Source organism: Amia ocellicauda, chromosome 3, assembly GCF_036373705.1.
Source record: "Amia ocellicauda isolate fAmiCal2 chromosome 3, fAmiCal2.hap1, whole genome shotgun sequence".
In the NCBI taxonomy this organism is placed as follows: domain Eukaryota; kingdom Metazoa; phylum Chordata; class Actinopteri; order Amiiformes; family Amiidae; genus Amia; species Amia ocellicauda.
This window is the reverse complement of record NC_089852.1, coordinates 24,673,580-24,699,890: the sequence shown is the minus strand read 5'-3', so window position 1 is coordinate 24,699,890 and position 26,311 is coordinate 24,673,580. Positions and strand designations below refer to the sequence as shown.

Below are 26,311 nucleotides of genomic sequence, written 5' to 3'. Positions count from 1 at the left end.
GCTCCAGTTAAAATAATTACATAAATAAGATATAAAATAACATGTACTCTCTCACTTGACTAGAAATATAGAAGTTGCACAGCAGTCAGGGGAGGGAGTGAGGACTGCGAACAGGACTGAAGAGCATCTTCCACCTTCCAAAAAGTCGGTCAATCTGCTTGGTGTAGGTTGTTCTCTTCTGAAGGGTGAGGAAAAGTCTCACTGGCCATTTCAATATAAACGATGGGAACCATCTGCAGGATGTACTAGGCACAATAGAAATCAATTAATATAGGTCAGTTTGTGTTAGGAACACCCTGGGAAATTAATTAAAAAGCAACCTTTTCCCTTGACCTCTGGCATAATCTATACATAATCTAAAAATAGGTCTGTTGCACAAAAAAACAACAAACAAAAAAAAACAGTTTGGTCTTAAATTTAAGACATTTTTAAAGCCTACCCTACATCAGGCTAAAACGCGATAAAAATATCTCTTGCTATAGAAACATGAAACCAACATGGCAGCACATATGCCAGGTAATTTAGATATTTTTATATGAAAGGGCATTTCATCGAGAGAGGATATTTAAGGACAGACAAAACCAGTCTCATATAAATAATTCTGAAATACCACAGGAGACTGCAAAAGCTCTAAACAAAATTGATAAATCAACAATTAACTACATACAAAGTAATGGAAGTTTAATCATAGTTGCTACTAATTTGACACTGAAATGTTTAATTTAATTAATAAAAACTGTATTAATACTTTAGGTGAACTATTACAATATAAATTAAAATATATTATCTATTATCTATTATAACGAAAGACAACTGTATTAACAACCAACAACTCTTAATAAATTACAATAATACTTTTCTCCTTCCCCTTTTAACTCGAATCTTTCAATTTTTAACTTTAACATTTTGATTTCTAGATCAAGTTTTTCCCTTTACAACAAAATATTTCCCTTCTGTAGTTCCAACAATTCAATGTAAAGGTCCTCTCTTTGAACCTAGTTTTTCTTTTTTAGTTTGAATGGAGCTGACATCTTCAGAATCTGCAATGAAATAAGTAAATGTCCTGTTGTTATGTAGTCGGTAAAACAGCTGTAAAATAAGCTATATATATATATATATATATATATATATATATATATATATATAATTGTAACTATACAAATAGGCATAGCTTAGTATTTGTATTAAACACCAGTCCAAAACAATACGCATATTATGTGATGCATTTATATATGTTTAATATAACAAGTGTTTCAGCTATTATATCAGATGATGCGCAGTGAGCTTTGCAGAAGCTGTCCGGTGACTAGAGGGTTAGAAAAGTGTCGCCCCCTCAACGTGATTATTAAACGTAGATATCAGCGAGTTGTATGTATAAAAACCACTCGTTGAACTCGTAAAAACGTAGTATACACTTTCTATTATTGATTGTACTGTATTTAAACATAAAATAAACTGAATTAAAACGAAGTGCTTTTAAAAACGAATTTAAAAATACATTTACAGTGCGCGCTACGGCGGGGTTGATGGCGTTTGCGTTTTGTGTCATTTCATTCCAGGCTTTATTTTTGTCAGCATTTCCTCCCAAATTTCCCCGTTTTCTCATGATTAGTTGCTCAACTATCGCAAGTTTTTCATCTTCGGTGAAATTTGTATTTTTTACTTTACAAGCAGCCATTTCTTCCCGTTCTTCACAAAAACCAGACCCGACTTCGCTGCTTTGCAACATCAGGGGAGCCAGGGCTGCGCAGGACCTGCAGGTTTTGTGTCGCGCAGCGGTCTTATCGCCAGGTCTTACACAAGTCCAATTTCACAGGACTAATGCCGGGGTCACACTACACGATCTCTACAATCCGACCCGATGTCGTGAACAGTGCGCAGCTCACACTTAACCACTATTTTGCTCCGAATTTGTGTCTTTTGCGTCGTGAAGGAGCGCACAGCCGAGCGCTTCAGTACAGGGACGCACTACACGACTGATGCGACATCCGTGTCGTGCGTCTGCGTCACAGCCTGCAAAGCTGTGCGGACAAACACAAAAAGCGTATAGTATTTTAAAATAAAGTGCCCGAAACAACCATTGGTATTTTAAGTATTTTAAAAAATACGTATGAATCTTATTGTCTTGTCATGTTTATTCTTCCGTTTCTTTTCTCTGCTTCAGTCAGCTCGGCTCTCATTGGCTGCTGATCGAGTAGTAAATATTAATCATGTTTAATAAAGTCGTAGCGGCTCCGACAATCTTACGATCAGATCGGAGGCCAGCGACGCATCAGCCCGTCTCTCACTGCCCGACCAGCTGCTTGTCGTGACGATCAGGGCCGATCTGTCGTGAGGGCCAAATCGGGCTCAAATCGGGCTTAAAATCGTGTAGTGTGACCCCGGTAGTCGGCTAAGACTTAAAGTAAGACCTTTTTAGTGCAACCGGCCATGGTGTGTAATCAGTTTCTGCACAAGCATATTTCACTTTGCAGAGCAATTGCAAACTCCATTCCAGGTGATTCAGACCAAGCAGAAGCTGGATTCGATACTCCATTCAATATGCACTGGTATGAAAAGAAAAGAAAAACACATGAAAGAGACAATGGAAAATGTTTTTACAATCAGCTGAAAACACAGAAGTGACCTGGGGAATAAGGTTTCGCACCATTTGTCAAACAAAGACAGTCTATCATTGCGTTGTGTCCTTCCTGAAACAATAGCATGGAGGTACTTGCAGGTTGCATTTCCTGTATTTCCATTTCTCAACAAAAGGTGCTACTAGGTCTTCTGTCCCTCAGACTGATTTGTGTCACTTACTCTACCACACCCATGGTGCAGAAATACTTTGTTAATTGGATTCAAAATCCAAACTCAGGAGAGAGCATCTCTCCCCAGTCTTCTCAAGCTGGACAACAGAGGGGTAAGTACAGGGAATCTTTTTAGAGAGGCTTAAACTCTATTTACTAGTAAAATGAAGATGGTGTGGTTCACATCATAATGTGTGCTTCTTGTGTCTTGTGAAGGTTTAGTATCAGCCTCAGAGGAATCCAGAGAGATGGCATCAGGTTCATATCGTTGGGCTCTGGTCCTAGTTATTATTTTCTGCTTCCTGTTGTTGGTACCAATTATAATCCTGGGAGTCCTATGTGAGTATCTTTTAGACTTAAAAAAAGTTATGGGTGAAGCTGATTCTTACATATGTCATTCTTTATTCTAGCAACTAGACACAGGCATGATAATCATTTAGTAATGCCAAAATATGTATTAGTTAATTGACTGATTTATTTATTTATTATAAGTTCCAATCAAGAGACCATTTTCAATATCATGACTGATTTGGTAGCTAGTATCCAAGAATCACATTGAATCTATTTCTGAATGATTCTAAGCAGTCTGCTTGAACAACAGGATTGCAAAGATTGTTTCATCCACCTCAAATTCAGTGTGTGAAGACATGTCAAATAATTGATTGATTTATATAAATGTCTGCTTTTTGGGTCAGATAACAGAGGATTGGAGGAAAATGAAGAAAACGATCTAGAGATAAGTCAGCTTCAGAGGGAGATCAGGAACGAGACCAATTACAATACACAACTTGAGACAGAGAGATATCAGATCATGGATACCAATGCACAACTCTACAGAGAGATCCAGAACCTCACTGGCTCCAATACACAGCTAGAGAGAGAGATCCAGAACCTTACTGACTTTAATACAAAACTACAGAGAGCGATCCAGAACCTCACTGAGTGTTACAAATCTAATATACAGCTTCAAAGAGAAAATACGAATTTTACCGACTTTATTACACGACTCCAGAGAGAGAATATGAATCTGACTGATGCTAACATACAGCTACAGAGAAAGAATCAGGACCTCTCTAATTATAATATGAGGCTACAGACAGAAAATGGGATTCTTAAATATCTTGTTTCCACACTACAGACCAGAAATAAGCACTTCATCGATAATGATGACTATCAAAATGTGTATATGCCGTTTCATTGAGACAAACTTTTTTTCTCACCAATAAAATTGTCTTTGTATTGATTTATTAACTAATAATATTATCATTATCATATTCTTGATTATGCATTCATTCTGAATATTCTGAATTAATAACACCTTAATGTGCTTAAACAGTTTTTCAAATGTATTGTTACAAATATGACATAGAGATTAACATTCAATTTATATTTATTTAGCAATTAGTTGAATGTTAATAGATTATTAATAGAATATCTATTTAATGTTAAATTGGGCCATGTAATCTAAAGCATTACCGTTATGTTATTGTAGTCTTTTAAATTAGTTTTATGAACTTGTTTATGATTGTCCACACATATTGTGGTGACTGGATGTGACCAGATACGAAAGTCATGTTTCAAGCGGCCAGACCACCATATGTTTGATGGATCATGACCACACTGTACACTCTTAATGCAGTACACAAGAGTATTGTTCCTTGTTTAGATCTGTGTCCAATGGGAGCAGATTAAATCACAATCAGCTTTAATTGGATATGTTTCCAAGAGCATGTGTGTTGTTTTATTTTGTGTTTTATTGACTATGATTTATAATTTAAAGCTATATTTTTGTTTGAAAGAGTCCTACTTCAAAGAATAAACAGAAAATAACAGCAAATCAACTTGAGAAGCTTATCTGACCAAAAATAATAATAATGGTTACATGTTGTATGTATTTTGCTTACAATGTTTTGTATAGTGATCATATTGTGGAGACCCTCAGTCTCCAACATAACTATAGAGAGAGTATAAAAAACACATTGAATACACACAACCGGAGTCAGAGAACAGGAACCCAGCTACAAAGAGATTCAGAATCTAACTGGCTCTATTAACCAACTACAGAGAGAGAATCAGAACCTCACAGACTTTATTACACAGCTAGAGATCTAACACACCTAACCACAACAACATGGAAAGGACAGGAAATCAGCAGATTGGAGTCACAGCTCTCAGAATCAGAGGCTGAGAACTGAGCCCTCTAAGACAGAAAAGCCGAACTGACAACCCAGAACACTGCACTGCCAGAGACGTACTCTGCATTGGATCAGTATTGCCATTGGAGTGACTGGTGCAGAGCTCTGAGTGGACTGCACTCCGCTGGGTATGAACTTAAGGTGAGACAACCCTATTGGAGTTAAGGAACAGTTAATATGGCAAGTCATACTGGATGTATGAAGTGATTTTTAAATCAGAAGTGATTGCAAATGGGCAGGATCCAGAATTAACATGACTAATTGCAGTAGGCTAATTAAAAGTGGATTGTTCTTAATGCTTGGCAAGAGTCTAATTCAGTGCTAACAGCTTCTTGATAATGCATTTAGAAAGTGTTATTTGTAAACATTTTTATTGGAGAGCAACAGAATGTTCTGTGTTTGCATAGTCACAGAAGCCGAGTCAGACCCTCAGGTAAGGAATGAAGCCATGTACATGTGAAATTAAACTATTTCTAGATAATAAAAGAAACCACAAAACATAACATGATTGAGCCCATAGTAAATGCTCTCTCATTAACATGAAATACAGAAGTAGTGCAGGGATAATGAAGGGTGTGTGGAACAGTATTATAGTTTTTTTTTTTATGTATTCAATAAGCCAGTGATCAAATCAATTATTAGATCATTGAGCATTGGAGTACAAAAACGTTTTTCACAACAAGGTGCTTAAGGAAAAAACAATTAATGAAAATCTTTAACTCAGGGGATAGAATCCACTTCATTGACAGCAACTCACTCCTTTAGATTATATTATGAACAGTTCAATCAAGGGGAAAACACTAGGTATCCATCCCATCAAAAATAGATTATTTAAACCCACCTATTGCAACACCTTTTGACACCTTTATGTCTTCATGAGACCACAGACTTAGTAAAGTTTGCCAATACAATGAGTCAATTCATATACTCCTCAATAATTAGGTCTCACTAATTGGTTACAGTCCATCTTGATAATTAATACAAATACAATTATATAATTAGTACAAACAAAACAAAAATGCCAAAATAAGTAGTACAGCAAGATTAACAATATTAATAGAATATGAAAAAGGTATTACCACTCAATAAAATTATACATAATTGTTCCCATCAAAATCAATCTATTCCTAAAACACATCAGTTAAGTGTATTAACTGCAGATAAACATTCCTTCAGCAACAGCTATGGTTAATTGTTTCACAATTGTGATCAATTATATCTATATATGCATCTATAGTTGTGAAGAATATAGAATGTACTGCATGTCTACTGTATGATACAAACCAACCACACTTAGACAATGAATAGTAATTTGTGTTAAGATCACATGAAACAGAAACAAAAGTGGAACAATGTACAGTAAGTACATTTTTTGAAGCTAAGGCAAGCAACCAGGTGTCCAGTCAAAAAATGTAGTTACTCTTCATCAGTCTTCTCACTTCTGCCAGCAGCCTGATCAAAACTAAGGGCCGGGATTCCCCTTTGACTTTCACAAATTTTCTGATTTCCCCCATTGACTTCCAGCAAAACAGCTCCAGGCTGTAACTGTATGTCTGTTACTTTAAGGAGTTTATATATCTGAAGGAAATCCCCATTTTCACTGTCCTGAACTAAGGTCTTAAGAGGACTGGCTTTAGCAGGGAGGAATAACTAAACGCTTTATTTCCCCTGATTCTTTCATTTTTCAGAATGGGTTTGCGAGACATGTGAGCAGGACTGGATGTGCAGAGGAAATGCTATTTCTTCTCCAATGACAGTTTTAATTGAAAAACCAGCCAATATCTGTGCAAATCAAATGGGGAAGACCTGGCAACCGTACACACCAAGGATGAGCAGGTACATCAAACCAAACACTCGGAAATGGAATTGCTTTTGTTGCTGTAAAATTGTAATCGTAAAATTACACATTCAATTCTGTCCCTGCTTCCCAGTTTCACAATGCTGGACAAGTCAATTAAAATATTTGCCAGTATATATATATATATATATATATATATATATATATATATACATACAGTGAGGGGAAAAAGTATTTGATCCCCTGCTGATTTTGTACGTTTGCCCACTGACAAAGAAATTATCAGTCTATAATTTTAATGGTAGGTGTATTTTAACAGTGAGAGACAGAATAACAGCAAAAAAATCCAGAAAAACGCATTTCAAAAAAGTTATAAATTGATTTGCATGTTAATGAGGGAAATAATTATTTGATCCCCTATCAATCGGCAAGATTTCTGGCTCCCAGGTGTCTTTTATACAGGTAACGAGCTGAGATTAGGAGCACTCTCTTAAAGGGAGTGCTCCTAATCTCAGCTCGTTACCTGTATAAAAGACACCTGTCCACAGAAGCAATCAATCAATCAGATTCCAAACTCTCCACCATGGCCAAGACCAAAGAGCTGTCCAAGGATGTCAGGGACAAGATTGTAGACCTACACAAGGCTGGAATGGGCTACAAGACCATCGCCAAACAGCTTGGTGAGAAGGTGACAACAGTTGGTGCGATTATTCGCAAATGGAAGAAACACAAAATAACTGTCAGTCTCCCTCGGTCTGGGGCTCCATGCAAGATCTCACCTCGTGGAGTTTCAATGATCATGAGAACGGTGAGGAATCAGCCCAGAACTACACGAGAGGATCTTGTTAATGATCCCCATGCAGCTGGGACCATAGTCACCAAGAAAACAATTGGTAACACACTATGCCGTGAAGGACTGAAATCCTGCAGCGCCCGCAAGGTCCCCCTGCTCAAGAAAGCACATGTACAGGCCCGTCTGAAGTTTGCCAATGAACATCTGAGTGATTCAGAGGAGAACTGGGTGAAAGTGTTGTGGTCAGATAAGACCAAAATCAAGCTCTTTGGCATCATATCAACTCGCTGTGTTTGGAGGAGGAGGAATGACCCCAAGAACACCATCCCCACCGTCAAACATGGAGGTGGAAACATAATGCTTTGGGGGTGTTTTTCTGCTAAGGGGACAGGACAACTGCACCGCATCAAAGGGACGATGGACGGGGCCATGTATCGTCAAATCTTGGGTGAGAACCTCCTTCCCTCAGCCAGGGCATTGAAAATGGGTCGTGGATGGGTATTCCAGCATGACAATGACCCAAAACACACAGCCAAGGCAACAAAGGAGTGGCTCAAGAAGAAGCACATTAAGGTCCTGGAGTGGCCTAGCCAGTCTCCAGACCTTAATCCCATAGAAAATCTGTGGAGGGAGCTGAAGGTTCGAGTTGCCAAATGTCAGCCTCGAAACCTTAATGACTTGGAGAGGATCTGCAAAGAGGAGTGGGACAATTCCTCCTGAGATGTGCGCAAACCTGGTGGCCAACTACAAGAAACGTCTGACCTCTGTGATTGCCAACAAGGGTTTTCCACCAAGTACTAAGTCAAAGGGGTCAAATACTTATTTACCTCATTAACATGCAAATCAATTTATAACTTTTTTTAAATGCGTTTTTCTGGATTTTTTTGTTGTTATTCTGTCCCTCACTGTTAAAATACACAGATAGACTGATCATTTCTTTGTCAGTGGGCAAACGTACAAAATCAGCAGGGGATCAAATACTTTTTTCCCTCACTGTATATGTATATATATATATATATATATATATATATATATATATATATAGCTTGTTAATTTGAATTAAAGATTAACTTTTTTTTCTTAAAGCTACAGGAGAGACAGTCTCAGCAATAGCCTAGATTTTATATGCAATTTTTTTTTTTTTAACTGTGACCCTCATGCATACACCAATCAGCCATAACATTATGACCACCTGCCTAATATTGTGTAGGTCCCTCTTTTGCCGCCAAAACAGCCCTGACCCGTCGAGGCATGGACTCCACTAGACCTCTGAAGGTGTGCTGTGGTATCTGGCACCAAGACGTTAGCAGCAGATCCTTTAAGTCCTGTATGTTGCGAGGTGGGGCCTCCATGGATCGGACTTGTTTGTCCAGCACATCCCACAGATGCTCGATTGGATTGAGATCTGGAGAAATTGGAGGCCAGGTCAACACCTTGAACTCGTGATTCATCAGATCAGGCCACCTTCTTCCATTGCTCCATGGTCCAGTTGTGATGCTCACGTGCCAATTGTAGGCGCTTTCGGCAGTGGACAGGGATCAGCATGGGCACCCTGACTGGTCTGTGACTACGCAGCCCCATACGCAACAAACTGCGATGCACTGTGTGTTCTGACACCTTTCTATCAGAACCAGCATTCACTTTTTCAGCAATTTGAGCTACAGTAGCTCGTCTGTTGGATCAGACCACACGGGCCAGCCTTCGCTCCCCATGTGCATCAGTGAGCCTTGGCCGCTCATGACCCTGTCACCGGTTCACCGCTTTTCCTTCCTTGGACCACTTTTGATAGGTACTGACCACTGCAGACCAGGAACACCCCACAAGAGCTGCAGTTTTGGAGATGCTCTGACCCACTCGTCTAGCCATCACAATTTGGCCCTCGTCAAAGTCACTCAGATCCTTACGCTTGCCCATTTTTCCTGCTTCTAACTTTGAGGACAAAATGTTCACTTGCTGTCTAATATATTCCACCCACTGACAGGTGCCATGATAACGAGATTATCAGTGTTATTCACTTCACCTGTCAGTGGTCATAATGTTATGGCTGAATGGTGTATATGTGAAAAGGTTTTATACAGAAATATATAGAAACATACTTCAGAACACCTTATAGAAAATGAAATTACAATACATAAAGCATACAAAAATGTTTTTTAATTGGTTATATTGTTACTCCTGGGTGTGGTTTTGAGGCAGCCTTTAGTTGCGTCACTCATGGGCTGGTTATGTTTTGCTTTGCCTGAAACTGTGTTTTATCTCCCATTTCAGTTTCTGGTTACAAAGACAGGGTCAGCTATCAGAGCCAGATGACTGGAGAGTGGACGACCCATTGAGGGTGGACTGCGGAGACATAAGAACACCGATCTCTCTTATAGTCCAAGATTAATGCAGGCTGTGGTAAAATGTATCCAAGGATTTGTGAGAAAAGTGTTTAGTAAAGAATTCCTTTTTTTCCCATGTTGTTGTTCATTCTTACTTAGTTATTTCTAACATGCTTCCCCCCCAATTGATTATTTGTCTGTAATGCTTTTTATGCATTAAAGATGTATGGCTCTTATATCAGTAATTTCACTGTCACGAAAACAGTGTGTGTGCAATAACACTGTAAATAATCTTGTTTCAGGGGTAATTAATCAGGTACGGTATATTTGTTAGAATTCATGTGTATTAAAAGAATAAGTTCTTGCAATATAGAAAGAAAATTATGTTTTTTAAATTCAGAAATCAATAGCTGATGGGAACTGCAGTCTACTTGTTTGTACCTTAGAATTAATTGTGCAAAGGATTGGTTATATAACTAAGATTTGAACTGGAAAGCACAGTATTCTGCTGGCTGTTAGATCATAGCATTGACACTCATGTGACCTTTACATTATAAATCATTATAACCTCAAAGTGATGACTGTGTATAATTGCCTGTAAACTTCGATTGATTATATAAAAAAATATTATTATTATAGATTATAATAAAATAAACATATATTCCAGAGATCAATCAGATGTTATTGTGGTGCATTTTTATACCATTTTGCGTGCTTCATTTTAACTGTACTAATCCTGTATCCTTGTGCATATCAAACCATAACACCGGGGGGAGCCAAATGTACAATAAATGTATGCATGTTAAACAGACCAAGCAACCTAGTATGAAGTACAATAAAGTGTGGGCTTTCTCAGCTGTAAAATCAAAGCACTTTTCAGTTATTGGTCCAGTTGTGTGCAGACTGTGGGAAATACCAGTTTACAAAGCACAGCAAATGCAATTTCAGGCCCAATTTAAAATTAAATACTTTACACTTTGCAAAGCACACCTTGCACACTCCACAATTGTTTTAAGAACATGATCAAATTAAAAAAAAACGTATTTACTTGGGTGAATAATGGAATTTACATGCTTGCAAAGTCTAGTCTTACGTCTTGGCACACAAGCACGACCAGCTAGACACAGTCCTGCAAGAAGCCACGATGTTGGGACACAAATGGAAATTGGGCTTCAAGGCATTCAAGACAGAAAACAGGAGACACTTCTTCACACAGAGAGTTTTTGCAATGTGGAAAAAACTGCCCAGTAATGTGGTTGAAGCTGAAAACTTGGGAACATTTAAAAATAGACTGGATAATATCCTTGGATCACTTCGTTATTAATGGACACCAAACGAGCACGATGGGTCGAATGGCCTCCTCTCACTTGTTCTTAATAACGGTGCATCATTCTTTTACTTTGTCTTCACTTTTTCTTAATTTGTTTAACCCCCTTTCCACATCTGTGCTAACATATATTTTAATACAAGAAAAGCCTGGTAGTGCCTGGTATGTAGATGTATTTTAGAAAGGCACAATGACAGACACTTTGTATTGTGATTTTCTGGTTAGAAGTGCAATGCCAGTATTGATGGCATGTTATAGTGAAGGCTTGTACTCTTATGTCAAGGAGAAAGAACATTCAACACATTTGATGTTACATCTTCCTTGGCTGTATTTGTAATAACAAATAGGTTAAAAGGATTTTAAAAATAAATAAGCAAATGTGAATATGTTTTGATGCCTGATCCAGTGTTATCCTTAGAGAAATCGCTTGCTGACATGATGGAACGATCTACTTTCCACCCGATGAGTCAGATGGCCACCCACTTTGGCCTTAATTATGTGCTTACCCATGGATGTACCTGAAAAAAGCCCAGCATCACTGAATGAGCAGAAGTGTGGGGGGGAAAAACAAATCAACGAACCAAAGAATCGTTCAAACACAATAAAAAGTATCACTGTTTCCACACTGATGGCAAAGGGACTAATTTCTCTGTAAAAGGGAAGTGAATCAGACATTCAGCCAACAGATAAATGGTCTTCTATCTTCTTGCATGAATGGCTCTGATTTTGCTAAATGGCGAGAAAACACCAGAGATTCCCCCTCTCCAGATTTCCGCTTTCCTGTACTATATGTGTTTTAAAATGGCCAGAACTTGTGATAGGGTGCTTAGAGCAGATCTACTTTCATATAAACACAGTCCATACCCTGGTACACCCTCTTCAACTCCTCAGTATGCAACTTTTAATCTTACATGATAAATGTAAAATTGCTTTATTCTGGGTTTCTTGACTTTAGTGTGACCTATGTATGGTCAAATGGACTTGTTCAAAAGAGCATGTCATTTTTGCTATTTGCATTTCTTGACTTTTGTGGAGGTCTAATAAATACAGGCCATTTCTTGTGGCAGGAAGATTGGGTCATTGCGGTGAATGGTGAGTGAAGAGATCATTTAGTTGGTATTTAACTTCAATATATATATTTTTTGAAGGCAGCATAGCCTGCCTTTAACTGATACATTTTTCAATTTGCTATATCTGTCAGTGCTGTTAGGACATGAACCTTCTGAAAAATCATAATAATCACTAAAATCATTTTTCCACCAATACTATAGAAGTCACTGTAGGCGTTTCCTGGTAACATTTTCTTTCTGAAAAGATATAAACATCAGCAGCCTCTTCAGTCTATCGTAAATAAAAACAAAAACTTTCTCTCTTTAGTACTGCACTGGAGTGTTCTGTTGAGGTCCTTGAGGGCCAAAGGGCTTTCTGTGTTTTCAGTTGTGATTTTGTTCCACCAAGTACTCAATTACCATTTTGAATTGATTTATTTGATCCAATTTAACATTAAAACAATCTTATAATGAAAAGAGATTAACAACCTGCAGAATCACATCCCCTGCAGATCAGAGTTGGCCTCCCTTGGTCTGGCACCAGCAAGGATTCATATTCCACACACAATCACCTGTTTCTCCTCTCTGTACGCTCAGCTGTGGACATCCTCCATGATCTCCCACACTATAGAGATCTCCTCCATAGGTTTGATATTCCAAATGGTGTAAGCCTCAAATGAAATACAAAAAATGTCCTTTTCTGTAACATTGATTCCTCAAATGTTTTAGAACATTAACTTCAAGGGATCTGCCAACCTGCTTTTTGGCGCTAACACTACAACTGTATTTGTATTTCCAATGGATAGGCTTGACTTTGTACAAACAGGAAACAAAACCAAAAAAACAAACAAAGACACCTTTTAGGACTAACCAGAAAAAAAAAGAAAAAAAACTGAAGCAAAGAGGAGTTTGGTTCATATCCATGTGTCACTACAGAACTATTTTTTTCAGACAAAGAACAAGTGTTTGGTAGTTTTTTTCTGTAAGGGGAAAATCCACCTTCTGTAATAGGCAAGGTACATCCCACTGTTCCAGTCAACTGCACGACAGAGAACGCAATCTCTGTGGTAAAGTCTGCATCAATTGATCAACTTATTAAAGAGCTCCAGCATCTTACTCCAAGAGAAAGTCTGCATCTCATGACACTGGAATAGGAGCTGCAATGGAGCTGACACCCATTTATACTGGAGATCTAACAGAACCAGCAAGTGGATACTCAAGGATTCCTTCTGAAGATGGCAATCGAGGTGGTACGTTTTTCACCGCCAACTACACAAAGTCCTTCAGGGTGTTATTTTGTATACAATATTTTAATTTCTGTAAAACCCTATAAAAAATGACAATCCTGCAAAAAAGTATGTCTAATTTAGTTTTTTTAATATATATATATGTTCTTGTTTTGTTGATTTTAATGGTGCTTACCACACTTGCAACATTATTGTCTTCTTCGAGGAGTGCCTACTCATGTTTGGACTGTACCATGCCTTTTTGAAATTATGTATTTGAGGGCTTTTATCATGGGAATAACCAAGCCTTTATAAATATATATATAGATGCTGCAATCCAAAGACTAATGGGTGAACTGTTCAATCAACACATGCAGCTACAGGGTGACTTAAAACAGTGCTGATTTTAAGTCTCACAAGTGCTGAGGGCATGAGAATTAAGTACGGCGTCTTGCTGAGGGTGATGCAGGGACACAACTGTGGATTGAATCATAAAGCTCCTCATATCAAGCCCTTTGTCTAAATCACTGTATCACCTAGCCTTCTGACAAGCTTGCATATGGTTGTTTACACTCACTGGTGTCTGCCATATTGTTCATTTTTAATAGTACAACCACACATTTCAAGAGCACTATCTCTAACGTCTTCTCTCAGCTCCAGGGAGGATTGCAGAGGGTCCATCATTTTCAGTGCAGCGGGCCTTGTTCCTTGTGATTCTTCTGTGCTGCCTGCTAGTAGCTACCAGTGCAATCCTGGGTAACTTGTGTGAGTATACTAAATATCCTTCATATATTTCATAACACTACCTACTGTATATTGTGCACGGTTTATGCAGTAGGGGGGATATGTCTGTCCTGCCATCCATGTGCACAGTCAGAATAATTCACTGTTACATTGTAGCTACATGTAGAGGAACCAAGACTTTGTTCTACAGGGAAGACAACAGTCAGAAGAAAATGGAAAGGAAACAAAAGCAACACACACACAACTAGGATGTATCATACAAAGCTTTAAAAGGGAAACCAAACAGGGAATCTCCCAGTAAATTTCAAATTCCTTACGAAAATAAAACACTGATTTTTTTTCCATTTTGGTTTTGCCATTTTTCACAGACTCAAAAACAGCCCTAGAGAAAGGTGAGTCTCTGAGAATACAGACGCAGCTCCGGAGTGACAAGCAGAACCTGTCCAGCTTGAATGCAGAACTCAAGACTCAGAACAAGAATCTCTCGGGCTCCAATTCCCAGCTGGGGCTGAAAAACAAGAACCTGACCTACCATATCGAACAGCTGCTTAGCGAGAATAAGAACCTTTCCATGCAGAATACAATGCTGGCGATGCAGAATGCAAATCTATCTGCTCTTCATCAACAGCTACAGGCTGAGAACAAGCACCTGACCATCTCCAATGCCTATTTGCAGGGCCATAATGGAAACCTCACCGTTTCCAATGAACTGTTAAAGGATGAAAATGGCAAACTGTCTTATGTTAATAGCAGGTTGCAGAGTCAGATCGTGAACTTGACGGACGTTCAATCTATCCTGCTGAGTGACAACAGAAACCTATCTGAGTCCATCACCAAGCTGCAGAGGGACCACCAGAGGCTTGCCGATGAGGAGGCAGAAAACAAGAGATTGAAGGACAGTCAGGTAGCGCTAAAAGAGCAGGTGTCCGACTTGGATGCCAAATACGCAACACTCAAGAATGAGGAGCAGGACTTGAAAATCAGTAATTTGGAGCTCACTGCCAAACACTCGGCATTACAGCAGCATTGTCACCACAAACACATCTCTAGTCATGGTAAGCTATGAAAGACCATGCATTATTTCTCTTAAATAAATAACACACTGAAGTTTGGTGGGTGTAAATTTTGTATTGGACAGAATGGATAATAATCATCTTAGTAATCATCATCATCATGATTTAAGTACATTTAATTAGTAATCGAATCATCATTTATCATGTATTCAGAACCATATCTGTCTGGAATGTCTGAAAGAGGTACACATAACGTAAAAAATAGGTACAAATAAACTGTTCCTTAGCCCTACTTTCCCTATGTTTAATTTCAGATCATAATGTCCATACTCATCATGACATTCCACTGGGTAAGTGAAGTACATTATTATCTATTTATTATTATTTGTTCCTGTGAAAGCTATGATACAATAAGCAGAGTAGCAGTACACAGAACAATAATGGATAAGTTGTATGCAAAATTGAAAATGGGGTCTTTGAATTTCAGGCAGTGTTTTTACATAGATGTCAAGTCTCTGGGTAGAAAGTCTGAGAACGGATTTCACTACTAAGACACTACCACAAAAGCTCTACTCTTGACATTGTCTTCCCTCCTGTTAACGTGTGAATTTAAATCTGTAAAGACTCTCTGGCTGAAAGTGGATTTAGCCCTGCAAAGCATTGCAATGTGAACCATTTTTATACTTTGCATAGTGGCCTAACTGATACCGTGCTGTTTCCACAGACCTGACAGGAGAGGCTTTCAATTTCCCAGAGGGCTCCGACAGTGACTACGTGAGCATAACTCTGGAGACAAAACAGGCCATCAACGCAGCCACTGTCTGCCTGAGATACAACTCTAACATCAATTCTGGCATATCTCTGTTTTCCATTTCCTCCCCCCAGGAAGCCAATGCATTTGTCCTCCACAAGGTTGGGCCTGGCAAATACTCTGTGACGGTGAGCCAAGTCGATACAGAGTTTGAAATGGGCGATACTAAACAGGCATCAGGCTGGACTCATATATGCGTGTCCTGGAAGTCAAGTAGCGGAATGCTTCAGCTGTGGGTCGATGGGAGAGGCAGTGAGGTGCCAAAGGAGAGTGTGCAGGAGGAGGCCAATTTGCACATAGATGCCTTTCTCCTTGGTAAAGATGCCCAGAACAGGAGGACAGGTAGACATAAGTCTTTTGTGGGCCAAATAACAGAGGTGCAAATGTGGGATTACGTACTCACCCACTGTGAGTTCAGTGCCCTCAACTCCGGATTAGATTTTACACTGGGCAACATTATAAACTGGAAAGCTCTCCGTTTCACAAAGCACGCCAGTGTGACATTAGGGAATGTGCAAGACACCTGTGAAAAGAGAGTTTTGTGAAGACTGTCTATTTCCATTTCCCAACCCAGCCATCTCAAATGGGGAAGCGGCCCTCATACAGAGACCATGAATAGGTGACACAACACCAAGCACCAAACAGAGCAGACACAAACACTCCTGTGTCTTGGCTTTGTACCCCGTGGAAGGGATAGTTTTGTATACTATCTGATTATATTTAATCCCAAGGGCACAGGTCATATCACATCCACATGGAGGCTCCAAATCAATTGAAAATATTATTTATTAACCACCTGGAACTGAAAGTACAGTTTCTGGCTAATTCATTTTTGACTATATATCTTGTTATGTGTCATTCCCAGTTGTTGTTGTTTTCTGCTAAACATGTAGTTATAATACTACATATCTCAGATCAAAAGAACTATTTCTGTAAAAGGCTTCCCTTTTCAGGATGTGTAGAGTTGAATCAAATTAACATTGTCCCCCAAATAAAACCTTGTCACTTCAAAAGCCTATATAACAATTAAAACCCATGTTTGTGACACTGGTTTTAAACACAACATGAATGTGGATTTATTGTTAGGATGTAGAGACAATTGCATATCACTTTTCTCTCTCTCTCTCTCTCTTTCTCTCTCTCTCTCTATCTATCTCTCTGTGTCTTGATCTCAATTAAATTAAACAGAGTTTTAAAACAAAGAAATGTACAACACTAATGGTATTCTGATGGCTATATATTTAAAATGACAATACATTTTTTCAATTTCTTAATAATTATGAAAGTCCTGGTGACATTTTATTTTGGTTGTGATTGTAGAATGATTCCAGAATGAAAGCACACTTCTACACAACTGTACCACTATGAAGATAAATAATAAACAGCAGTAAATGATAAGCAAGGATGCATGATGTGTGTGCATGTTTTTTTTTTTTTTTGCATTTAAAGGAAAACACCTTAAGTAATGTCAACCACAGGAAGTCAGTATCAAACCCTCCCATCAGTGTTGCATTCCCTTTTCTGTATCTCTGACCACTATGTCTACAGAATGCAGTCCTTCGTGAAATTGAATTCATTTACCATAAAAGCTTATTGTTCTTCATAGCCTGTGAGTACACTTTTCATGTCTTTATGTGATGGAAGAGAAATAGAATAGTCAGCAAATATGAATGCAAATATATAATTTGGGAGGGGATTTCCACAGCAAACAAAAGACAGAATGTCACTTTGATGCAAAATGAAGGTAATAGCATGTAGCCCACCTTACTGAAATACGATAACAATAGATAAAAACAAACAATTCATACACCAAAGGGGGGGGGGGAGTCAAGGCAAGTACTTAACTCAAGATATATACATTATAGGGGAAGAAACCTACTTTGAGGAATATAAAATCTAGGTCTGGTCACAATCTGAACTACACTCAGATTTTAAACCTGGCACATGTATTGGCTTCTCCAAGGCAGTAAACGTGTAGCAACAGGGGATTAAAAACTGAATTAACATTAGGATTTAACTTAGTTGAATTTCATTTATCATTTACTGTACCTGTTGATTGTGGCTCCAGTTTGATTGCATTTTATATGTAAAACGTAGCACAGCAGGGGACTAGATAAAGCAGAGGGAACAGAAAACACTCACATGAAATAACAATGCATTGCTTCATAACCTAACCAGTAACAGTTTTAACAGCAGTCTTTAATGTTGATCAAACCCATTCAGAATATGACTTCTGAAAGCAAGTTTAATTATACTATTAAATTATTATTATTATTATTATTATTATTATTATTATTATTATTATTATTATTATTATTATTCCAGTGTTCAATGCTGCACCGACAGAAACCAAATGCATGGACTTAAACAAATTAAAAACCAACTAAGTAGTAATGTAACTTGTTTGTACAGGCTAATGTTTTTAACAACTACAACAAAACAAAATGGTGGATGGTGCATTGTGTTGCATTACAAAAACTTCACTACACCTTCCACAATTACAAATTATACCTCGAACAGCATTTCTGTGTCTCCCTCTGTGGTGTGGCCGCAATAAATGTGTATACCAATGTCATATGTATCGCAATATGCCTGTGTACCTACTGTTTCACATTTGTAGATGTGCTGCTACATGGTGTCCGGGGGGCGGCCATCGAGCACGACTGTCAGGAAGGGAATGTGACTCTGCACTGCGACAACAACCGAGAGGCCGGCGCTTACCGCTCAGATCGGTGTGAAAACACCGGTGTTAAGAGGCACCTCCTCGTACTATAACTTCGGGGACAGATATTATTTCCAAAGGCATCCTAATGGGTCTCTCTCCATGATCATCCGGGACGTCTCTGAGCAGGGAGGGTGCACGGCCAGGTCACGGTGGGAATGGACCGAGCTGCTGTGTCATAACAGGTGCGTATCTATTGACAATTAAACCACCATGATCATAAATGGGAACGGGTATGAATAGTAAAATAAAATAAAACATTGGGCTCCACCCTTTGATACATGTCCCTACTTTTTCATATTAAATATCATTTACATTTAGGGAATACAAAAAAATTAAATAAATATGTAATAAATGACTATATGTTTTTCTTATTTTACCTAAAATACAGCAATTATATAAATAACAAATGGGGTTAGGGCAGATGATATCACCTGCTTTGGCTTGGGAAACAACAAAATAAAATTGTGGATTTGATAAAAAGCTATTGGAAAGTGACATATACATGGCACTGAAATGCCGTGCACCTCTTATTGTACCAGCCTTTTTTCTTTTTGGACTATATATATATATATATATATATATATATATATATATATATATATATATATATATATATATATATAATCAACGAGCAATTAATCTTCCTGCCAGTGAAACTATTTTACTCTCTCTATCAAAACTAAAGATTTAAAAAATGCTTATTGTACTTGCTTACTTGTATTTCCCGTTGAGAAAATAATTAGTTTTCTATTCATAGAATCCTCTTAGCACGGGAATAAACTGTATGGTGTAACTGTGCGGATTATTAAAATGTCAGTCAAATAGATTATGAATCTGATGCAGCAGTAATTTCCAGTCTCTCTTATAATCATTGTTTGCGGATGACATTTGATGATTGTGTGAGGATCTTGTTCCTTGCATAACAGTTTCAGGGTGACGTTTCCAAAAATAAGCATATGCATACATTTCATTCACGATATTGTTTTCCTGTTATGTTGCTATAACTATCTTTCAACTTAAATATAGGTATATGCTGACAATTTGGGGAAACAATAATGGAAAAGCTCAGTTGGATGTTGAGTCTAACTGTAGACCATATAATAACCTGTTCAGGCCCCTTTAGAATGACCCCTAGTAGTATACAAAATATGTATATTGAAAAACATGAAATCATAAAGAGACTTTTTGTTGTGAATATATATGTTTGCTTTTACATTTGGAAGGCGAAGGTGTTAAACAAATCACTTTTATTTCCTCTTTGGAAAAACACCCTCAATACTTTGTTTATTCCCTGTATCAGTTTAAATATCAACACTCCTTTCCCAGTTCTGTTTTTTTTTTTTTTCCTGCTGCTTGACAGGGCTTTTGTTGTTGTTGTTGCTACTGAACCACTTAGAAAATCAATAGTTAAACCTTGGTTTACTCTATGATAGATTATAATCTGCCATGCCAGATAATCTCATTTAAAGACCCAATGGCATAGCCTAAAACACTAATAAAAATATGGATTTAGTCTCTAGTCACTAGTGTCTAAATAAATAAAACCATTCATTCAGTGTGATTGCCTGACTTTTATCCTGGTTTCAAAATACAGTGCACATGTTTCTCTCACAATGTTTGCCCAGCAACACTTACTGACATCTGTTGATGTTGGCCCTTCATATCAACACCCCAGCGAACACGTTGCATTCTGGAGATATCACAGGAGGTTGTGGTTTGGTTGTATTTTGATTCAAGACGATGTAAGACAAATGTGAATATTTTGACAACATCCCCTGGGGTTCTACAAATGTGTGTTGCCACAACATCACTTTGTTCCATGCTCACTGTGTTGTAAAGTTGCCACAATGTTATCTGATTATCTGGCACAGTACTTTTCTTATGATGCGGAAACGTCATCCATGTGAATTTGTGAAACTCATCCACAGTAACTCATGACAATAAATGCATAGCAGATGTCTAAGAACATCCCATCTCACCCATTTTCATTGGAATCTTTTTCCAACTAGAAAATCCACCTGACACCAGGTTCTCTCTGTGCTGGACATTACTGGGGTGTGTTCTCTTCACGGCCGTCTCCGTGTTCTCTGCCTGCTGGTGCTTTAAGCCATGCTTGCAGAAAGGTACTGGGGTTGCCATTCATAATGTGATTTGTGATATTGTACTGTAGTATTCATGTGCACAAGACAGGACTGAGACACAGATTCTTAAAAAAACTTAAATCTCTTTTTCTTAATTCGAGTATACCAAGATTATTAATCATTTTATCTTATTGATAATTTTATAGAGAGGCTTTAAACCCTGTCAGTGAATGATACAGGATTTCTCTTCTGTTATTGTGTGGAGAGGTTATTTTCAGAAACAACATCTTCAGACTACCAGACAAAATTCTTCTTTCCTTCTTTTTAGACGTCTCAGCAGAAGATCCTCTCAACCATGGCAAATAACACAAATCCCTGTGCTTTTGGGCAGAGATGGCAGCATAAATCGGTGTTGTTTGACACTGAAGGCAGCTTCGATTTCTTTGTCGGTTTCTTATTTAAAGCAAATCTTCACAAGGATGAGAAGTCCCTTCCACAATACAAATACTATTGTACAGACATCTTTCTGCGTACTTTATATTCATATTTTGACAAATAAAACATTAAATGAGTTTTCTGGCCTATCATTCAATCCTATATTGCCTGCAGCCTTTTGCCTCCCTGCTCCCCCCAGCCCTGCATTACAACTATCTATTTCACACCCTGCTGAGTCATATTTCTTCCTTGACCGGTGATGCTGTGTATGGTGAACTCTCTCCAGCCATGCAGACAGAGTTTAAAATGTCTTCGGAAAAGCTTTTTTTCCCCTACAATAGTTCTATGCTAATTTATCATTATGCTAATGTATCTTTATGGACAGATTTGCAGACTAAAACACATCTACAACAACAAAAATAACAAAACACATTAACTATGGCTAAAACGGTACATACATGTATTAACATAACGACCAGTTTCATAATGACTATATTCCACAGACATTTAAGTGTTGCTACAGAAATGCTATTTAGATAAATAGTGTGAAAACAAAAAAAGTGTCCCTAAATCACATTTCTGAATTCTCCTTTGTGGTTTTCTACATCCTGTATTACTCAGAAGTGAGTGTAAGCTCTAGCAAGCCAACTCTGAAGGTACCTTAAGAATTGATTATAATTGTCAGCTGATAATATCTCATTGAATCTTAAGCATTTACTTTATCGTGAGAATGGGGCAGGATGTTTTCTTTGTTTTCCTTGGATTCATTAATCAGCAATAAGATTAGTTTTACAGAACTAATTACTACTTTGAAAAAAGGGTGTTATTTTAGTTGTAGTTGTGAAACATTATTAAAAACACAGCATATACAATTTCAGAAACCAACAAAATTTACCTTGCTCTGATGTAGGACAAAATGTAGTCACAAAATGGAAAAATATCAATGTTTGCCACTAGTTTTAATTTGTCATTTACAGTTTCAAGATGATGTGACTCCTGAATTTTTTAATACACTTAAAACCTCAAAACTATTTTTACGCTGTTCAACAAGCTCGAGTCAGTGTTGTGGCTGGGCAAGCAGGGACATGTACTAGATCAGCAATTTAAAATATTCTAGTAAATAGTAAGTTATTGTTTTATAGCTGGGTCTGTTTATCATGAATAAAATCAGCCTTTCATTTTCATTTTCCACTGCCTCTGAACTCAGAAGACAACCAACACATAGAAAGGTGTTGATACCATGGTTGCATTTATATCTGTAAATCGCTGTGGTATAACAGATTACAGTATCTTAATACCCTGAGTGTATTGTACCTATGTATATTATGTAAACCCATTAAAAAACAGAAGAAATGTAGGAATCTACAAAGCATGACCTCAAAACACTGAGAGATGGCACATTCAAGTTGTAAACACTTTATAGTGATACATGCAGACACTTGGGCTCATTCTTGTTTGGTTTTCCTTCCCATACAAACCCTGCAGCACAGGCATCTGATTAGGCCCATGATAGTTCCCAGGAAGACCAGCACAGCGGCTAGCAGCAGAGCGATCACGTCCACAGTGTGGTAGCTATACCAGGGCATCTTGTAGGACTCCGTACGCAGGTGTGCTGCACCCTTGTTCCTAATGACAAACTCCATCCAGAAGAGAGCACTCTCTAGTTGTGGTATAGGCTTGTCCCGATGCAGTCTAGAGAGCGTTTGCATGTTCTCTTCATAAGTGGACTCCAGAAGAACCTCCTGAAGGGCCTTAAGGAAGTCCTGACTGGTCAGCTTGGTGACATCCAGGACTTTGGCTGCTCCGCGAACCTGCAGCCTCAAGAGGTTTTCAAACTGGTCAAACAGTAGCGGTAGACCCACTATTGGCACTCCATGGTAGATGGCCTCATATATGCCGTTCATCCCTCCGTGGGCAACAAAGGCTTTGGTTTTAGGATGTCCCAGTAGATCATTCTGTGGCAACCATGGTACTAACAAGGTGTTATTGCCCAGATTTTGAGGTCGATCTCCTAAATGCCTCCAGATGACTTTCTGAGGGAGCAGCGCAAAAGCACTGGCAATCTGAGAGGTGATATCAGCAGGCAGGGCCTTGACCAAAGTCCCAAGTGACATGACTATGATGCCTTGCTCTCCAGAGCTCCAGAGCAAGGTCTTGTGGCAGAGGTTGTGCAGGCTTACACTGGAATCCTCCAATGTAGATGATGTTGGGCATGGTCGGGCGTGGGAACTCGAAGACAAAATCCACTCTCATAAGCCAGAGGTCCGCAGACTGAAGAAGACTGTAGAATTCTGTTTCCAGTCCAAAATACTGAGTACACAAGGCATTGTAATATGAGGTAACAATAAATCTATCCACAGAGAGGTTGATGATATAATGGAGCATTTTCTTAACTCTCTGGACAAAGGTCATCTTGTCTGGGACCCCTGACCCTGACGTGGGAACGTATGAGATTGGTGAGGGCGCAATTACGAAATGACCTTCGCCACTGGTAATCCAGCGCACATTGAAGACCACAGGGAGCTGAAGATAGTGGGCTACCAGCACTCCACCAGGCAGGCCGGGGTCAATGAGGGCAATGTCGAAGTGAGAGTCCTGAAGGCTTTTCATCAGCTGGGGGTTTTCAAACATGGTCACCACCAGCTGGCTGGCCTGACTGTGAATCTCAGACAGGCTGCTGATCATTCTCCAGTGGAAAGTGATGAAAGTCATCAAGGACGTCCCTCCCCTGCGGATCTCCAGCATTCGGTTTAGGAATGAAATGAAGAAGTCTTCCTTCTCGATGTTCATGGGCTGGGGAAGGGGAACGGTGATGGAGGTGTAGTGAGGAGACTTCTCCTGGATGTACCAGGTGCTGGTGGTGCGCACCACAGTCAGGTTGTGCCCCCTGGCGTGCAGCTCTTGGATCAAGATGTTCATGTTCACCCAATGGCTGCCATCCACTGGAAACACCAATATATTCCCACTCTGGCAGGATGGCAGGCTGATGAGAGGGAAGATAATGAGGAGTGTAGAATAGAGGTTCCACATGACCCATCCCATTATGGTATCTGAAAGAGATGGAAACCAATGAGATAAAGCAGGTTGTTTTTGTATTAATGTCAGTGTCTAAACTAGTTTGACTGACATCTGTGCCCATTGATGCAACTTGAGTTTTGCAGATCAGATAAAATGTAGCATCTCTCATTCCTACAACCCTTTTCTATTTTAATTCAGGAAAGCCACCTAAAAAGGAACTCTTCCCCTTAGGTACTATAATATATTTACATATTATAAATGCACTGTGTTTAGTTGTAGTTCTACACTGTGTTTGCTGTGGTTGCCCATATCCTATCTGGCACTGTGGTTCTGTTCCACTCTGTGATTTATTATCCTAAATTTTATTGGGGAGGTCTACCTGAAACCTATTTACTGTCTTCTGTGAGGTTATAACATAACATATAATATACAATTATATAATTGACATACGTCACTGTGAATCAAGCCTATAGGCACATAAATAAAAATAACAATGTGAACAAACACAGGCAGTTCAGCCATTGTGTCATAGTGAACATGTGGAGAAAGAAAGGTTAATGTACATTCAGGCTGAATTGTTGGTTGTAAAAGTCAGCTAAACAGAGGTGTTTGCTCTCTCTGTTTCATCTAAGTTTGAATTGAGACTGGCTCAACTCAAAATGACAAAAGCAGGCACTAAAGCAGCAGGAAGAAGCAGATACTGTAATCTACCCCACTTTGAACCTGTGGTGCACTCTTTCACTTTCAAGTCCGATTCTTCTCTGAAATGGCCACAGAGCGTGCAGGTGTGAAACAGTATGGTTATGTTGCTTTGGGTGGTGCATTGCTGCCTCTTGCACAATGAGTAACTGCTGCCCCTGCAGAGCATTAACTAAAGACAAAAGGGCGTTTTCAAACAACATGGGGAAGATTAAGCTTTGGTTTCATGCTACAGGTCCAATCTGTATTTTGTCTTGCAGTGAAGGCTATAGGAATAGCACCATATCATGTATTAAATTACTTCAAAATCTACACTAAAATGCATGCTGTTTTTTGTTCCAACTGAGCTTTTAATTACATAATTGAAGTAATAATGTCCTAAATCAGAACCTTTTCATTATTTTAAACAGTGGGGGTTTTAAGTTAAGTATAATATTGTATAAACGTATTATCTTATTAAGGAATCAACTTTTATCAGTTACACAATTTAAAAAGTCAAATGTAAGCAATTATTTCTTCAATTAAGGTTCGGCCAGACGTCCTTGACTTTTACACGATAGGAACTACATTCTGATGTTTGCCTTTTCCGTGACATTTCTTGTTTAATAGGAAGTTAATGTCAGAAAATACTTTCAACTGCCCAATTTATTTATTTATTTATTACTATTTAAGGCATGTCTATTCAGCCGATCAAGGCAGGAAATGCTTTTGTCGAGTATGAATGGTGCACTTTCTTCTTTCTCACATTCTCTGAATCTCCATTCATTACTTTTTCTTTCATACAGAAAAAGTGAAAAACTACACCTGAAAATTATCTGCATATTGGATTCTGTACAAATGTCATGGTAAATAAGAAGGTACCTATTTTGACTGAACACCACTTATAGCTGTTAAGTGACTACAATAACAATGAGATATCCCAAAGTATTTTACAATATAGCTCCAGCAATGTGAACCAGCGATCAGTCACCTCACTGCAAGAAAAAACGTTTTACCTGAATTTAAGAAATGGGACTTGAGAAAGAGCCAAATTGTATAACCTATTTTGGATATGATGAAGATGATGATATATCTATATCTGTATTAATATCTATATCTATATATCTATATATGTCTATCTATCTATCTATATATATATATGTGTGTGTGTGTGTGTGTCGTTTTGTATAACTAGTATTGAATAATCAATTTTAATCATGTGTTTTTAAATATTTATACTGCATTGCCTCTTCTGTTAACATCAGTCATGCACAGTATTTTAAGCAAACCAACATTGCAGCATTGCAT

General features: G+C 38.4%; 1 protein-coding gene, 2 long non-coding RNA genes and 1 pseudogene across 3 annotated transcripts; 3 read left to right on the top strand and 1 right to left on the bottom strand.

Moving 5' to 3' along the window:
• Nucleotides 1-2,769: 2,769 nt before the first annotated feature.
• Nucleotides 2,770-10,570, top strand: LOC136742820 (uncharacterized). Its single transcript, XR_010815051.1, has 5 exons — nucleotides 2,770-2,902; nucleotides 3,006-3,128; nucleotides 3,485-5,125; nucleotides 6,673-6,820; nucleotides 9,844-10,570. It is a non-coding gene; the product is annotated as an uncharacterized LOC136742820 (long non-coding RNA).
• Nucleotides 10,571-13,349: 2,779 nt separating this feature from the next.
• On the top strand, nucleotides 13,350-17,469 carry LOC136742831 (uncharacterized). Its single transcript, XM_066698627.1, has 5 exons — nucleotides 13,350-13,522; nucleotides 14,153-14,263; nucleotides 14,611-15,297; nucleotides 15,570-15,605; nucleotides 15,980-17,469. The coding sequence occupies exons 1-5, from the start codon at nucleotides 13,435-13,437 to the stop codon at nucleotides 16,609-16,611; spliced, it is 1,554 nt and encodes a 517-aa protein (XP_066554724.1). The 5' UTR covers nucleotides 13,350-13,434; the 3' UTR covers nucleotides 16,612-17,469.
• Nucleotides 17,470-17,595: 126 nt separating this feature from the next.
• LOC136742847 (uncharacterized) lies at nucleotides 17,596-21,395 on the top strand. Its single transcript, XR_010815055.1, has 4 exons — nucleotides 17,596-17,675; nucleotides 18,687-18,973; nucleotides 20,801-20,914; nucleotides 21,201-21,395. It is a non-coding gene; the product is annotated as an uncharacterized LOC136742847 (long non-coding RNA).
• Nucleotides 21,396-22,362: 967 nt separating this feature from the next.
• LOC136747283 (UDP-glucuronosyltransferase 2A2-like) lies at nucleotides 22,363-24,337 on the bottom strand (annotated as a pseudogene).
• Nucleotides 24,338-26,311: the final 1,974 nt, after the last annotated feature.

What these genes read in the sequence shown, in the direction of transcription:
- LOC136742831 (XM_066698627.1), top strand. Translation starts at nt 13,435, where the DNA reads ATGGAGCTGACACCCATTTATACTGGAGATCTAACAGAACCAGCAAGT. An exon ending in TGCAATCCTGGGTAACTTGT is followed by an intron (nt 14,264 to 14,610) that starts GTGAGTATACTA and finishes CATTTTTCACAG; the next exon opens with ACTCAAAAACAGCCCTAGAG. An exon ending in CAAACACATCTCTAGTCATG is followed by an intron (nt 15,298 to 15,569) that starts GTAAGCTATGAA and finishes GTTTAATTTCAG; the next exon opens with ATCATAATGTCCATACTCAT.